The sequence below is a fragment of the Lepus europaeus genome, chromosome 3, assembly GCF_033115175.1.
Source record: "Lepus europaeus isolate LE1 chromosome 3, mLepTim1.pri, whole genome shotgun sequence".
NCBI classification, from domain to species: Eukaryota; Metazoa; Chordata; class Mammalia; order Lagomorpha; family Leporidae; genus Lepus; species Lepus europaeus.
The window spans coordinates 66,730,212-66,745,336 of NC_084829.1; the positions used below are offsets into that span (position 1 = coordinate 66,730,212).

The 15,125-nt window shown below is 37.5% G+C and overlaps 1 protein-coding gene across 3 annotated transcripts in view; it reads right to left on the reverse strand.

Moving 5' to 3' along the window:
- Positions 1 to 3,668: 3,668 nt before the first annotated feature.
- Positions 3,669 to 15,125, reverse strand: part of LMBRD1 (LMBR1 domain containing 1) — a 139,618-nt gene continuing 128,161 nt past the window's right edge. For all 3 annotated transcript variants that reach the window (XM_062186331.1, XM_062186332.1, XM_062186333.1), the window contains exons 15-16: positions 4,483 to 4,574; positions 3,669 to 4,339 (exon numbers count right to left, since the gene is read on the reverse strand). In XM_062186331.1, the coding sequence (XP_062042315.1) occupies positions 4,226 to 4,339; positions 4,483 to 4,574 (206 nt within the window). In that variant the 3' untranslated portion in view covers positions 3,669 to 4,225. The remainder of the gene's footprint in view (positions 4,340 to 4,482; positions 4,575 to 15,125) is intronic.

Genomic DNA, 15,125 nt, shown 5'->3' on the forward strand with positions numbered 1-15,125 from the left:
GCATGGAACATGAGGGCTCTAGTCTTCTGGAAAGTTATTACTCTACATGATCTCTTATTTAGTCATATTCAAAGGAAATATGCTCACCATTAGTAGAAGTCATAACACATCAGCTTCATGAAAATATAAAATTAAAGGCATTCCATATGATCAGGAAGGAAAAAGAAAACCTTCCATGTTAGAATAAAAGTAAACATCTAAATATGTAGGAAGTAAATTTTTAAAATCTAAGAAGAAAAAAATAAAATCAAAATAAAAAGCTAATAAATCGATCTGACAAAAACAAAATATTCATTACAAATAATAAAAAGTATATGCAGTATTCAAGTAAAGATGACCGTGCTTTTAAATTTTTAAAAAATTATTATTTACTTGAGAAGCAGAGAAAGAGAAAAAGAGCTCCCACCTGCTGGCTCATTCACTAAATACCTTCAAGGGCAGGGAGCAAAACCAGGAGCCCAGAACTCAATCCAGGTCTCCCACAGGGTTGTTAGGAATCCAGCTACATCAGCCACTGCCATTGCCTCCCAGAGTCTGCAACAGCAGGAAGCTGGGATCAGAAACCAGTGCCCAGGATGAAACCCAGGCACTCTCATATGAGATGCAAGCATCCTAAGCAGTCAGCATCTATCTAATCTGTTAGGTCAAGTACCCACCCTTGATGAGACTTCTAAAACTCTAGGTAGCAAAATCAATCTCAAAACAGGCTATATATTAAAATACAGCTCATTAAGTCCTAAACCATGTAGACAGGCTTAAAAGCTTCTGGTGAACAAATTCATCTATCATTGGAGTGTCTTCCATGGAAAAGGCGCTACTCTAGGTTTAACTAGAAGTTCTGTTCAAGAACTTGCTGTCCAAAGAAGGCAGAAATGAAGGTGATCCATCATACACACTGTAGAATGTGCCAAGTGAGTAGAGATCAGGAACTTCAGGGAGGAAGAATCTAATGAGATAATACTAAGGCTGAGATTTGATGAGTAAGGATTTTCATAGGAGATAAAAGGAAGGAAAGAAAATCAGAAGCAGGACCAATAGTTCAACAGATTGGGTATGTGGTACCATAGTCATGCAGACAACAGTGAGACATGTATTCATTTGGCTCATATAAATACAGTAGGAATGGCAGACAAAACTAGAGAGAGTTAAGAGATACACCAAAAAAGCCTTATACATCACAAAAGGTTTAGGGTTTTTGTCCCAAAATAAAAGGTTTTCACACATAGAAAAGAAATGAAATAAACAGATTTATACTTTAAATGTTGAGAAAAAGCTGAAAGAAGTCAGGACTTGGCTGTAAGTCCAGTGAGGAAGTTCAAGAACCAGTGTGTCTTGGTCTCCTTGGGCTGCCATAATTTAGAACCCACACATACACACACACAGACACAACCCACAGACCAGATGACTTAGCCAACAGCAATTTATTTTCTCACAAATCTGGAGGATGGGAGTCCAAGATTGAAGTGTTGTCAGGGTCAGACCCTCAAGGCCTCTTTTGTTGACTTGTAGACCACCAGGTCCTCCAGTGGTCTCGTCTCTGAGCATGCACATTCCAGATGTCCCTTTCTCTTCTTATAAGGACAGCAGTCATACGGATTAGGCTCTACCCAACAGCTTTGTTTTACCTTAATTCCTTTTTTAAAGGCTGAATCTGCAAATATACCCATATTCTAAAGTACTGAGGGTCTGGACTTCAACATATGAATCATGAGGAACACAACTGAGTCCCTAGCACAGCAAGCGGCAATAGGAATGGAGAAGAGGGGATAAATGGAAGTATGGTTAGAATGTAGAAGTCAGGGGTTGGTGTGGTGGTGTAGTGGGTAAAGCCACCACCTGCAATGCCCATATCGCATGGGTTGTGGTTCACATCCCAGATGCTCTGCTTCAGACTCAGATCCCTCCTAATGGCCTGGGAAAAGCAGCTGGAAAATGGCTAAGTGTTTGGGCCCCGCCACCCACAAGAGACCTGGAAGAAGCTCCTGGTTTGCGGCCATCTGGTGAGTGAACCAGCAGGTGTAAGAGCTCTCTCTCTCTCTCTTTCAAATGAATAAATACCTTTTTTTTTTTTTTTAAATGTAGAAATCAACATGACTTGACTGGTTGATGAGTCAGGAAGGGATAAGGAGGTCTGTCTCATGTTTGGTTTGGCAATCGTTTGGGCCATATTTTGGTAAATTGCACCATTTGTCAAAAAAATACAAAATGGGACTTAGTATGCTCAAAAACAATGAGGAGTCTTATTTTTCAATATGCTGTGACTGAAGCAATAATTTCCAGTTAACAGATATGAACAAGTTTGGAACTAACAGATGGAAACGGAGAGTATATGAGATGGTTCAGAAAGTAAGAACAGGGAGGAATGAAATTCTGATGGAAAACATTAAAGGATAGATGAAGAGGTAGAAGCCAAAAATGAGAGCTGTGAAGGCGTATCAAGAGAGTGTCAGGGAACGGCCGGCGCCGTGGCTTAACAGGCTAATCCTCCGCCTTGTGGCCCTGGCACACCGGGTTCTAGTCCCGGTCGGGGCACTGGATTCTGTCCCAGTTGCCCCTCTTCCAGGCCAGCTCTCTGCTATGGCCCGGGAAGGCAGTGGAGGATGGCCCAAGTGCTTGGGCCCTGCACCCGCATGGGAGACCAGGAAAAAGCACCTGGCTCCTGGCTTCAGATCAGCGAGATGCGCCGGCTGCAGTGGCCATTGGAGGGTGAACCAGTGGCAAAAAGGAAGACCTTTCTCTCTGTCTCTCTCTCTCACTATCCACTCTGCCTGTCAAAAAATAAATAAATAAATAAATAAAAATAAATTAAAAAAAAAGAGAGAGTGTCAGGGAATGAGAACAAGAAAATAACACAAAAAATTAAGGGAGAGAACAATTCAGTTCAAGACAGCTGTTAATTCCTACATGTTTTTTTTTTAGAAACTTAATGATATTTTACTTTGGGGTCATGATATTTACTTTCTTATGAGTTCTAATTTGCTTAATGTTTCTGATTATTTCTCATACCTAGAATGTGTTCAAAATACTCTACTGACGTCTATAGCTTGCATTGCACCTTTTGCAAATTTCAAATTTTTAGAAAGAGAAAGTGTCTCTAAAGTCAAAATATTATGTCATTGTTTTAAACTGATCAGTAAACTGATTTTTTTTCAGGATTATTTTTGAAAATATCCTCATTTTTGCTGGGATACAAATTTTGAGGTCAGTCATAAAACAAAACTATCAAAATATACATGTTTTGAATACTGAATAAGTTTTTTTAATATTTGGGGTAATAAGATATCTAATGGATTACTATTTGAAAAATATAAGGATACTTCAAGTTTATGGAAAAGTGGAATTAACAGGTAAACTTGGGAGAATCAGTATGGTAGAGCAAGTCAAGTTGCCACTTGGGGTGCCTGCATTCTACATTGGAGTGCTTGGAATTGAGTGTAAACTCTGCTTTTGATCTAGTTGCAAGCTAATGTGCCCAGGAAGTAGCAGACGATGGTCCAAGTACTTAGGCTCCTGCCAATCATGTGGAAGACTCAGATGGGATTTCAGGCTGCTGGCTACAGTCTAGGCCAGAGTTGCACGCATTTGGGGGAGTGTACCAGCAGACATAAGATCTTTCTCTCTTTTCTCCTCTGTTCTTCACCCCTGCATTTCAAATAAATAAATACATCTTCAAAAAGAGAGATGAGTTTATTTTGTTATAAAAACATTTTGACATCCATGCACAGTTTTCTAATAATGTGCATTTTTCATGAACTATTTGAAGACCTATAATACATCTTAGAATGTGAGCTTTATTCATCAGCTATACTGCAAATATTATTTTTAGATAATCAAGTACAGATGCTTTAAAACTCCACTTTACTCTGGAGACCCTAAGGCACACATACAAGAGACTTGTTATGTTTTTAAAAAGTGACAAAAGGGAATATTGATTCTGGAAGATTTTTAATCAATTTACCACTATTATACATTAAAGAAAAAATTTTTCCACAAGCATTCCCTCACAAAGCTGGCAGTTTTATATTTACATAGTATTATTATAGCAATTTAAAATGTTCATCTATGATATAATGTTATTTCAGAAAACATAAAAATATAGTTTTTTAATGGCCATGCTTCCATTTTTGATGAAAGCTACTTAGTTCATCCTAATGTTAGTTTAACACTTTAAAAATGCATAACAGATATTCAGTCAGCTTTATAAAATCTTTAAGACAGAAGGCTGTCAAACAGAATAGACGGAGGGCTCATCATCACTTAGGTCTGAATCTTCATCTACTCCTTCAATGACTGATTTCTTCCCTTTGCAACAGGATACAATTAGTCCAATCAAGAACACCTGTAAATTTAAATAAGCTATGTGTTATATCTTAAATTTATAATCATTCAGACAGAAAAACAATTAAAATTCAAAGGCAGTAGTGTGACACAAATGGACACTTTATAAGAAGGTTGCATCATGCCTGGGATGTCTGTACTTACCCCAAGAAAGGCCCAGTTACCAAAATAGTATGCAGCACTGAAGAACCAGAACTTGTGAAGGAACAGGTACGTCCGGGTAACAGTACACTGATCTGTAAAAGCAAATAAAGGACATCGTAAGGGAGTTTCTTATTTAAAATTGGTCATTAATATTGTATCTAGAAGGTTCTCAGCCAAAGCTAATGATCAAGATCATTCAGAAGCAAATGTTATAAATGGGTCTGAAATCTAGGTATCTCTCCAAAGATCCCTCTTTGGACCATCTTAATATATTGTTAAATTGCCACAAATTTTTAAATGAATGCCACTCTTAGACAGATCTTAAGTATAAAAAGATTATACTGGATGGAATAGGATAATCATTTTAACCTGGAGTGCCAGAAATGTTCTAAAACAAGAACAAAGATAAAGTCTTCTCAAGAAGTATAAAAAAATTAATGATGTGATGAGATGTGGTTAAGAATAATTGTACTTTTCGGAGAAGCCAATTCTCAGTACAGCTTAAACGAAGTTTTTTGAGCTTTTTTTTTTTTTTTTTTTTTTAAAGAATGCTACTGAGAAGACAGCTGTTTCTTCTAAAGAAATACAGAAGTCATTATTTACTGATATGCCTCCTGTTTTAGCTTCTGGATAGCATGAAAGCTGGAGTTTAAAATTAAATCATGTGGTCTCTGTTTCAAAGAAAATGTAACTCTTAAAAGACAAAGTCGCCGGCGCCCCGGCTCACTAGGCTAATCCTCCGCCTTGTGGCGCCGGCACACTGGGTTCTAGTCCCGGTTGGGGCACCGATCCTGTCCCGGTTGCCCCTCTTCCAGGCCAGCTCTCTTGCTGTGGCCCGGGAGTGCAGTGGAGGATGGCCCAAGTGCTTGGACCCTGCACCCCATGGGAGACCAGGAGAAGCACCTGGCTCCTGCCTTCAGATCAGCGCGGTGCGCCGGCCGCAGCGCACCTACGCGGCGGCCATTGGAGGGTGAACCAACGGCAAAAGGAAGACCTTTCTCTCTGTCTCTCTCTCTCACTGTCCACTCTGCCTGTCAAAAAAAAAAAAAAAAAAAAAAAAAAAAGACAAAGTCACATACTAGTTATCTGCCGTTTTCTTCAGCCTCCCAAACTATTTTTACCCAAATCCATTATTTCATAATGTTACAAAGTCATCTAAATGTACTGACAGGTATCTGGTAGAAGATGTCTAAAGAAATATTTCTTTATTTGAGTCATCCAGGAGGACCTAGGCAGCACAATACATTGTAACTGAGCAAAAAAAATGCATTTGCAGCAGCTGATAAAGGATAACATCACAAATTTCAGTCATCTACTCTTTCTAGAAAAAAATCCTGATCTTGCAAGGCAACTTCTACTTCCTCTATTTTTTTTTTGACAGGCAGAGTTAGACAGTGAGAGAGAGAGACAGCGAAAGGTCTTCTTTCCGTTGGTTCACCCCCAAAATGGCCACTACGGCTGGCGCACTTGCGCCAATCTGAAGCCAGGAGCCAGGACCCTCCTCCTGGTCTCCCATGGGGGTGCAGGGCCCAAGGACCTGGGCCATCCTCCACTGCACTCCCGGGCCACAGCAGAGAGCTGGCCTGGAAGGGGAGCAACCAGGACAGAATCTGGCGCCCCAACCGAGACTAGAACCCGGGGTGCTGGCGCCACAGGCGGAGGATTAGCCTAGTGAGCTGAGGCGCCAGCCCTTCCTCTATTAATTACAAAAGAGATTATGATTTCAGAATACTTTTATTCAAAAAGGATAATGGAAAACTCCTTCATACAATCAGGAGACCAATACTGCATCCTATTGCTGGTTAAGAATATACCTTTTATTTCTATTTTTATGAACTTTGTTCTCAGTTTCTCTTTTTTTTTTTTTTTTTTTTTTTTACAGAAGATCAATTTAGTATATATTAGGTAAAGGTTTCAACATTTTGCCCATATAGCAACATCGAGTGAAAAAACTACCATTGGATTACTAATTATAGCATTAAATAGCAATGTACAGCACATTAAAGACAGAGATCCTACATAATTTTTTTTTTTCAAAATAATTAATTTTCTATGCCATTTCCATTTTAACACCAGGTTGTTTTTTTTTTTTTTTTTTTTTTTTCATTTCCAATTCTCTTTATATACAGAAGATCACTTCAGGAGAGAACCTCCACTTTGACTATGACCCTATCGGAATAAGACCAAAGTCAGCGAACTCTAAAGGCTTCCATAGCCCTGGCAACTCATGACTAGAGCCTAGGGAGATTACTGACGCCATGAACAGGAGTGTCAAATTGTTAAATCAGCAACAGGAGTCACTGTGTACTTACACCCCATGCGGGATCTGTCCCTAATGTGTCGTCTAAAGCCAAGTGATGCTATCACTGGTACTGAAACAGTATTTTTATACTTTGCGTTTCTGTGTGGGCGCAGACTGATGAGGTCTTTGCTAATTATATACTGAAGTGATCTCAGTTTCTCTTAAAACATAATATTGAGCTGGGAGCTTTGTAGTCCAAATTATTACATAAGGATTTTTTTGTGAGTTGTCACATGGTTTCTCTGAAAAGTTGAGTTTAGGTTTACATTTTACCAAAATGTAAGACTTCTTATAAAAAGCTTTAGATAAGTTATGTAAAGATTTAGAAAATCTAAATCTCATCTACTAATCTCTTCCACTGTACTTCAATATTTACTTCCGAATTTCTCAGTACCAAAATGGACAGACACCTCCTCTTCTGGCATGAAAACATGTGGTTGAACAAAAATGCAACCACTCTAATTTCTGTCTACTGAGCCCCCACTCTAATTTCTGTCTACTGAGCCCCCACTCTAATTTCTGTCTACTGAGCCCCCACGGGCCTCTTTCATACTCCTGCTCTCTGTGTCAACTAGATCAGCAGTATTCTTTAGGAAAACCAAACACCTTCGACAGCAGTGGCTGAACACAGGCTTCTCTCCCCTCCTGGAGTTAGCATCCAAGATTATGGCTTGGAACTAGCTGCCAGAGAGAAAATTCCTTCATCACTGACTGTGCTTTCAGCACATGTTAGTTTCACTTCTATGACAGAACTTATTTTGTGGTAATATCATTATTCAATTTGCCATATTTTTCCAATTAGATAAACCTGAGTATTCTAGAGTACCCACCAGAGTATTCATAGGCATTCATATTCAATATAACTCTGTGGAGGTAAAATAGATTTTAAAGGAGAGGCTATCTTATTTAAATTTTATATTGCTATGTAGTGCATTTTCCAGTTTTTTAAAATTAAAATTTGGCAAGACTAAGGATAGCAAAACAAGACACTTGAATACATCGTGAGAATCAAAGTAAGCCTAAAACATCCAGGATTGTAAAGGCTTTGGATTTTCACTTGGAGGTGAGTATCATTTGGCTCGTTCTTTGCCAGGTGAACGATAATTTGAACAGGGGAGTCTGCACTTATAAAGGTGTCATTAGGATCCAGCACTGTGGCACAGTGGTTTAAGCCACCACTTGTGATACCACTATCCCATGCCGGAATGCCAGTTTGAGTCCCAGCCACTGTGCTTCTGATTCAGCTCCTAGCTAATGTGCCTGGGAAGCCAGCACATCATGGCTCAAGCATTTGAGCTCCTGCCACCCACATGAGACCCGGATCAAGTTCCTGGCTCCTGGCATTTATCTGGCCCTCACTGGACTGTAGTGAACATTTGAGAAATAAGCTAGTGGGTGGAAGGTCTCTCTTTCTCTCCCTCCTTTCCTCTCTCTCTCTCTCTTGCTCCTTGCTTCCTCTCTTCTACCTCTCTCTCTCTTCTACTGCTCCTACAAATAAATAAATAAATCTTTCTTAAAAAGGGGGGGAGATATCACCATCTTTTCTCATAGGATCATAGAAAGACCAAATTAGGTATATCAAAGATCCCATGCAAAATTTCCTTCGTTTATCCTCTTATTTTTTTATTTTTTTAACTTTTATTTAATAAATATAAATTTCCAAAGTACAACTTTTGGATTCCAGCAGCTTTTTCCCCCTCATAACTTCCCTCCCACCTGCAACTCTCCTATCTCCTGCTTCCTTTCCCATTCCATTCACATCAAGATTCATTTTAAATTATCTTTATATACAGAAGATCAATTTAGTATATACTAAGTAAAGAGTTCAACAGTTTGCACCCACACAGAAACACAAAGTGTAAAGTACCATTTGAGTACTAGTTATAGCATTAATTCACATAGTACAACACATTAAGGACAGAGATCCGACATGGGGAGTAAGTGCACAGTGGCTACTGTTGTTGATTTAATAATTGACACTCTTTGTTTATGGTGTCAATAATCACCCAAGCTCTTGTCATGAGTTGCCAAGGCTATGGAAGCCTTTTGAGTTCGCGGACATCAATTTTATTTAGACAAGGCCATAGTCAAAGTGGAAGTTCTCTCCTCCCTTCAGAGAAAGGTACCTCCTTCTTTAATGACCTGTTCTTTCCACTGGGATCTCACTCGCAGAGATCTTTCATTTAGGCTTTTTTTTTTTTCCCCCCCAGAGTGTCTTGGCATTCCATGCCTAAAATACTCTCATGGGCTCTTCAGCCAGATCCGAATGCCTTAAGGGCTGATTCTGAGGCCAGAGTGCTGTTTAGGACATCTGCCATTCTATGAGTCTAATGTGTATACCACTTCCCATGTTGGATCGTTCTCTCCTTTTTAATTCTTTCAGTTAGTATTAGCAGACATTAGTCTTGTTTATGTGATCCCTTTGACTCTTAATCCTTTCTTTTTTTTTTTTTTTTGACAGGCAGAGTGGATAGTGAGAGAGAGACAGAGAGAAAGGTCTTCCTTTTTGCCTTTAGTTCACCCTCCAATGGCTGCTGCGGCCGGCGCATCTTGCTGATCCGAAGCCAGGAGCCAGGTGCTTCCTCCTGTTCTCCTATGCAGGTGCAGAGCCCAAGCACTTAGGTCATCCTCCACTGCACTCCCGGGCCACAGCAGAGAGCTGAACTGGAAGAGGAGCAACCGGGACAGAATCCAGCGCCCCAACAGGGACTAGAACCCGGGCTGCCGGTGCCACAGGCAGAGGATTAGCCAAGTGAGCTGCGGCGCCGACCCAGACAGCTTTCTTGTTTGCCAATTTAATTTCCTCTGGGTAAATTCCAAGGAGTAGGATGGCTGGGTTGTATGGTAGGGTTATATTCAGGTTTCCGAGGAAACTTCAAACTGACTTTCATAGTGGCTTTACCAGTTTGCATTCCAACAGTGGGTTAGTGTCCCTTTTTCCCCACATCCTAGCCAGCATCTGTTGTTGGTAGATTTCTGTATGTGAGCCATTTTAACCGGTGTGAGCTGAAACATTGTGGTTTTGAATTGCATTTTCCTGATTGCTAGTGATCCTGAACATATTTTCATGTGTCTGTTGGCCATTTGGATTTCCCATTAACAAACTCCAGAAGAAAAACTATATGATTATCTCAATAGATGCAGAGAAAGCATTTGATAAAATACAACATCCTTTCATGATGAAAACACTAAGCAAATTGGGTATAGAAGGAACATTCCTCAATATAATCAAAGCAGTTTATGAAAAACCCACGCCCAGCATCCTATTGAATGGGAAAAAGTTGGAAGCATTTCCACTGAGATCTGGTACCAGACAGGGATGCCCACTCTCACCACTGCTATTCAACATAGTTCTGGAAGTTTTAGCCAGAACCATTAGGCAAGAAAAAGAAATTAAAGGGATACAAATTGGGAAGGAAGAACTCAAACTATCCCTCTTTGCAGATATGATTCTTTATTTAGGAGATCCAAAGAACTCTACTAAGAGACTATTGGAACTCATAGAAGAGTTTGGCAAAGTAGCAGGATATAAAATCAATGCACAAAAATCAACAGCCTTTGTATACACAGGCAATGCCATGGCTGAGGAAGAAAATCTAAGATCAATCCCATTCACAATAGCTAAAATACCTTGGAATAAACTTAACCAAGGACGTTAAAGATCTCTATGATGAGAATTACAAAACCTTAAAGAAAGAAATAGAAGAGGATACCAAGAAATGGAAAAATCTTCCATGCTCATGGATTGGAAGAATCAATATCATCAAAATGTCCATTCTCCCAAAAGCAATTTATAGATTCAATGCAATACCAATCAAAATACCAAAGACATTCTTCGCAGATCTGGAAAAAATGATGATGAAATTCATATGGAGGCACAGGAGACCTCGAATAGCTAAAGCAATCTTGTACAGCAAAAACAAAGCCGGAGGCATCACAATACCAGATTTCAGGATATACTATAGGGCAGTTGTAATGAAAACAGCATGGTACTCATATAGAGACAGATGGATAGACCAATGGAACAGAATAGAAACACCAGAAATCAACCCAAACATCTACAATTCCTGGAGCAAGGACAGTCTATTCAATAAATGGTGCTGGGAAAACTGGATTTCCATGTGCAGAAGCATGAAGCAAGACCCCTACCTTACACCTTACACAAAAATACACTCAACATGGATTAAAGATCTAAATCTATGACATGACACCATCACATTATTAGAGAACACTGGAGAAACCCTGCAAGATTAGGCACAGGCAAAGACTTCTTGGAAAAGACGCCGGAGGCACAGGCAGGCAAAGCCAAAATTAACAATTGGGATTGCATCAAATTGAGAAGTTTCTGTACTGCAAAAGAAACAGTCAGGAAAGTGAAGAGGCAACCGACAGAATGGGAAAAAATATTTGCAAACTATGCAACAGATAAAGGATTAATAACCGGAATCTACAAAGAGATCAAGAAACTCCACAACAACAAAACAAACAACCCACTTAAGAGATGGGCCAAGGTCCTCAATAGACATTTTTCAAAAGAGTAAATCCAAATGGCCAACGTTTTTGCTCTTAAATGTATATCTAAACCCATGATAAAGAATGCAGTTCTGAAGAGTTGCTCAAATAGTTGCAAGAAACGCTAATGTTTAGGTTTCAGAAAGTTATGTCTGATAGCAGTAGGAAAAAATAATTGCTGACATTGGTATCATGACTACTGTGTGTATTTCATTACATTTTTGTATTTATGGCTAAAACAGATACAAATGGATATGGCAAAATTCAAAGCACGTAGGAAATACTGCTAAATAATAACACACTTTCGAATAAAAATAACCAATTTGAATGTTTCAAAACACGGACAGAGGGATAGCTTGGGACCAATGCCAGCAATGTTTGTCACTATTAAAAAAATACGAGCAGCACTGTCCGTGGCACAAGTATTATATGAGCTTCATTTTATAAGGTATTTGATAAAAGCCACTCACTCAATCTTCTCAGTATCATCATGCTCTAAACTTAAGAAATAGAAGTTTTACTACTCATTTCCATATTTAAAGATATTTTTAGAGTAAGAACTTCACTGAATTAGAAATTTCAGGGCCAGAGTAGAGATTACAGAAGAGACAGAGCTGGAGAAGCAAGGAAAATCAAATCATTCTCTCCCAGAGATTTAATAATCCACTCAGTGACATTTTTAATGGGCTTATGTTCTACTTTAATTGCCTACAACCAAAACAATATCTTAAATGCTTTTTATCATAGTACTCTATGTTTATTATTTTTAAAGATTGTAGACTTTGATATAAGCCTTCCAAAATAACAAAGAAATACAAAATCACTCTTAGCATTATGCTTTGTGGAAAAGTAACACAACTAAAATTTCATGCACATTAGTATAGAACTCTTTATAGTTATTTTTATAAGTATATTATAAATTTATATTCCTATAAAAGTGGCACATAACCACAAATTTTTGTTAAGAAGGTCCATGTATTTATTTCATATTCAAGTGATAATTCCACACTGAATAAGTGGAGGGGAGCTTCTTTCTTCACCATCTGCCCTCATTCAGCTGCTAACCTGAATCACAGATATCTAGGGTATCTACAGAGTTCTTTTAAAAAATCCCCAAGAGAATTACAATAAATGCTTTAATTTGACTTCAAACTAAATATAAATTATTGCTTTCTTCATTAAGGGACTGTGTTCTAAAATCAAATGTTCAAGAGATTTCTTCCTGCTGTTCTTCACAAGGACATTAAAAATTTTCAATTAAACTAAAGATTAAAGTTAACAATGAAAAGTAAAAATAGGGGACTCACATAATTTTTTTATTCTCTGCTGATAGAGTGACTATAGCAAAGATCAAAATTAAAGGGGCCAAGGAGGGGCATCTTGGGTACCTGAATTCAATCCTGGTCTCACTACCTTTCCTCTGTCTCTCCTTGTATATCATCAAGCAGAGAAATAATAACATAAAACAATATCAAATCATTGTTTTTCATACAACAGCAACTTTTATCAATTTACCTTATAACTTTTATATTATATTATTTCTTTTTTCCTTTTTGGCTACTCATGCTATTTTTAATGTATTTAGATTGCCACTAAGATAACTGAAGTTATTAACTAACAAAATAGCACTCTCTCTTTAAATATATTTTTAAAAAAAGTGTTTATTTAAGCTACGAGTCATCATGTTAGACCTTTACATGAAATCAATTTATGATTTATTATACCCTTTATATTTATTTATTAACTAAATCCTTATGTTACATATATATAGCTAGAGAGAGCATATGTGAAAACTCTATTTAGAATAAAGCAAGCATTTTGTTTGACCAATGACAAAAAAATTGTCAGAAGACTGCACTGTTTAGAATGCTACTTCGTTTCCCATGGTTGCCTGATTATGCTAACTTTGGTTTGATTAGGATCTTGCTATCATTGAATATAAATTTTAACTGCGTATACTCTGAGAGGCTTAGATTTTACTGTGATATGATTGGCAGTTACTTCTCCTGTGGCTTTGAGACCATAACATGAATAGAGTACAGGCTGGAAGGTACTGACAGTAGAAGGAGGTTCACCAAGTCAGGAGACTATTCAAGTGGAAAAAAAAAAAAATGAGTCCTACGGTTAGAAAGGAAAGTTAAATATGAGAGACTTTCAGGAAGTAACATCCCTATTTTATAGTCAAATGCACTTGAAGCCTATGAAACATATTTGCATGGAAAGATCTGAGAAATTAGCAAAATACATCCATATAAACAGGAGGGCAGAAACAAATAAAAACATGTAACAAAAACTGAAGTTATATATCTTAAATTTAACAGATGGTAAATAGCTAATGCTTTGTTAAATCTTACTGGGAAAATTGGGTAATGGGGTAAGAGAACTGATACATAACAAAAACCATAGAAATTCTAAAGGAAACAGTATTATTATATCTTGAGAAAATTCAAATGATTATCAGCCTTTTAAAGTTAGCACTGTCCAGCTTTTTAAAGAAAGAATGCTCCTAACTTCATTTGCATTACCAACTGGCTATATAAAACATATTAAAAGGGATGAAAAGCTAAGCACTAATATATTACTTGTAGAAACGGCATAATCATAAACTATACTAATTAATTTTAAATTATTGAGATTTACTACTTGATAGTATTATTTGTCCAACAGTCAAATATAAAGCAATTTGCTTCCACTACTTTTTCTTAAACAAAAATAGCTTAAGGAGCATATTAGAAAACATCAAAGTCAGAAACAGAAGATCAAGATTTACTTGTTGAATTTGCCACTAATATTCGAGTACTGTGAGACTCCATGGTGAGTTATTTAACCTCTAACCATCAATTTCTTTGTGAATGACAAGCAGAAAATATATGCCTACTGTGGGTGTAATGGGATAGGAACAATCTTCTGATTCAAGTTTAGAGAAAAAGTTACATTTGGTTTGTTTAAAAATGGAAAATATGGATGTTTTAGGAGTCAGCAACCTTAATCAACAATGTGTTAATGAGCAGGTGAGAAATTTCACAGATACTTAAGTTGGCTTTGATATAGAGAACTTGGAAAGTTCATATCTAATTGACTTCATTATACCGTCTTGGCTGAACTTTTGTAGGCACAACAAAAATATCACCTAGAAAGAGAACTTCAACATCAGGAAACTTTATAGCTCACTAGCAAAATAAAAAAAAAAAATGATGTTCTAATCAACACTCAACTTTCTGGTTCACATGGTCATAATAATGCAGGCTATAACAGCTATATGATACCTGCCAGTAAGATCAATAGAGCTCTCTTACTTTATGTTTACTTAAGACACTGTGTGACTACAGAGTTGGTTTTCCATGCAGATTATTTATCTCTGGTGAGAATTCATTAACCCTGAGCCTCTGGTTTCCTTAATATTTATGCTTCTTATGGAAAACTAAAAGCAACTATCTGGCTGATATATTAGTTTCTTCTCTAGTTATATGAAACTAAATATAGATGCTATATACCAAGGTATGGCAGTTCTTAGATACTACTTTTATCTCATTACCGTAACTTCAATACTGCACAAAATATGAATTTGCTGTAATCAAATAAAACGAAGTTATCAAATTAAATTTTCATTTGTCAAATAAAATACTATATATGTATGAACCATGAAGAACCATTTAAACTGCTGAAAACTAAGCTTTCTAGTTCAAGATGACACACAAAGCATAGTCATTTGTTTCTTGTCCTTCCAAAGACCTCACGGATATTAGAGTACAGAATTAAAGCCAGAAGCAATCTTTTAACAGCAAAGAGAATGGAAGTAGGGCCATCAGCTGATGAGAAGTTCCAACAA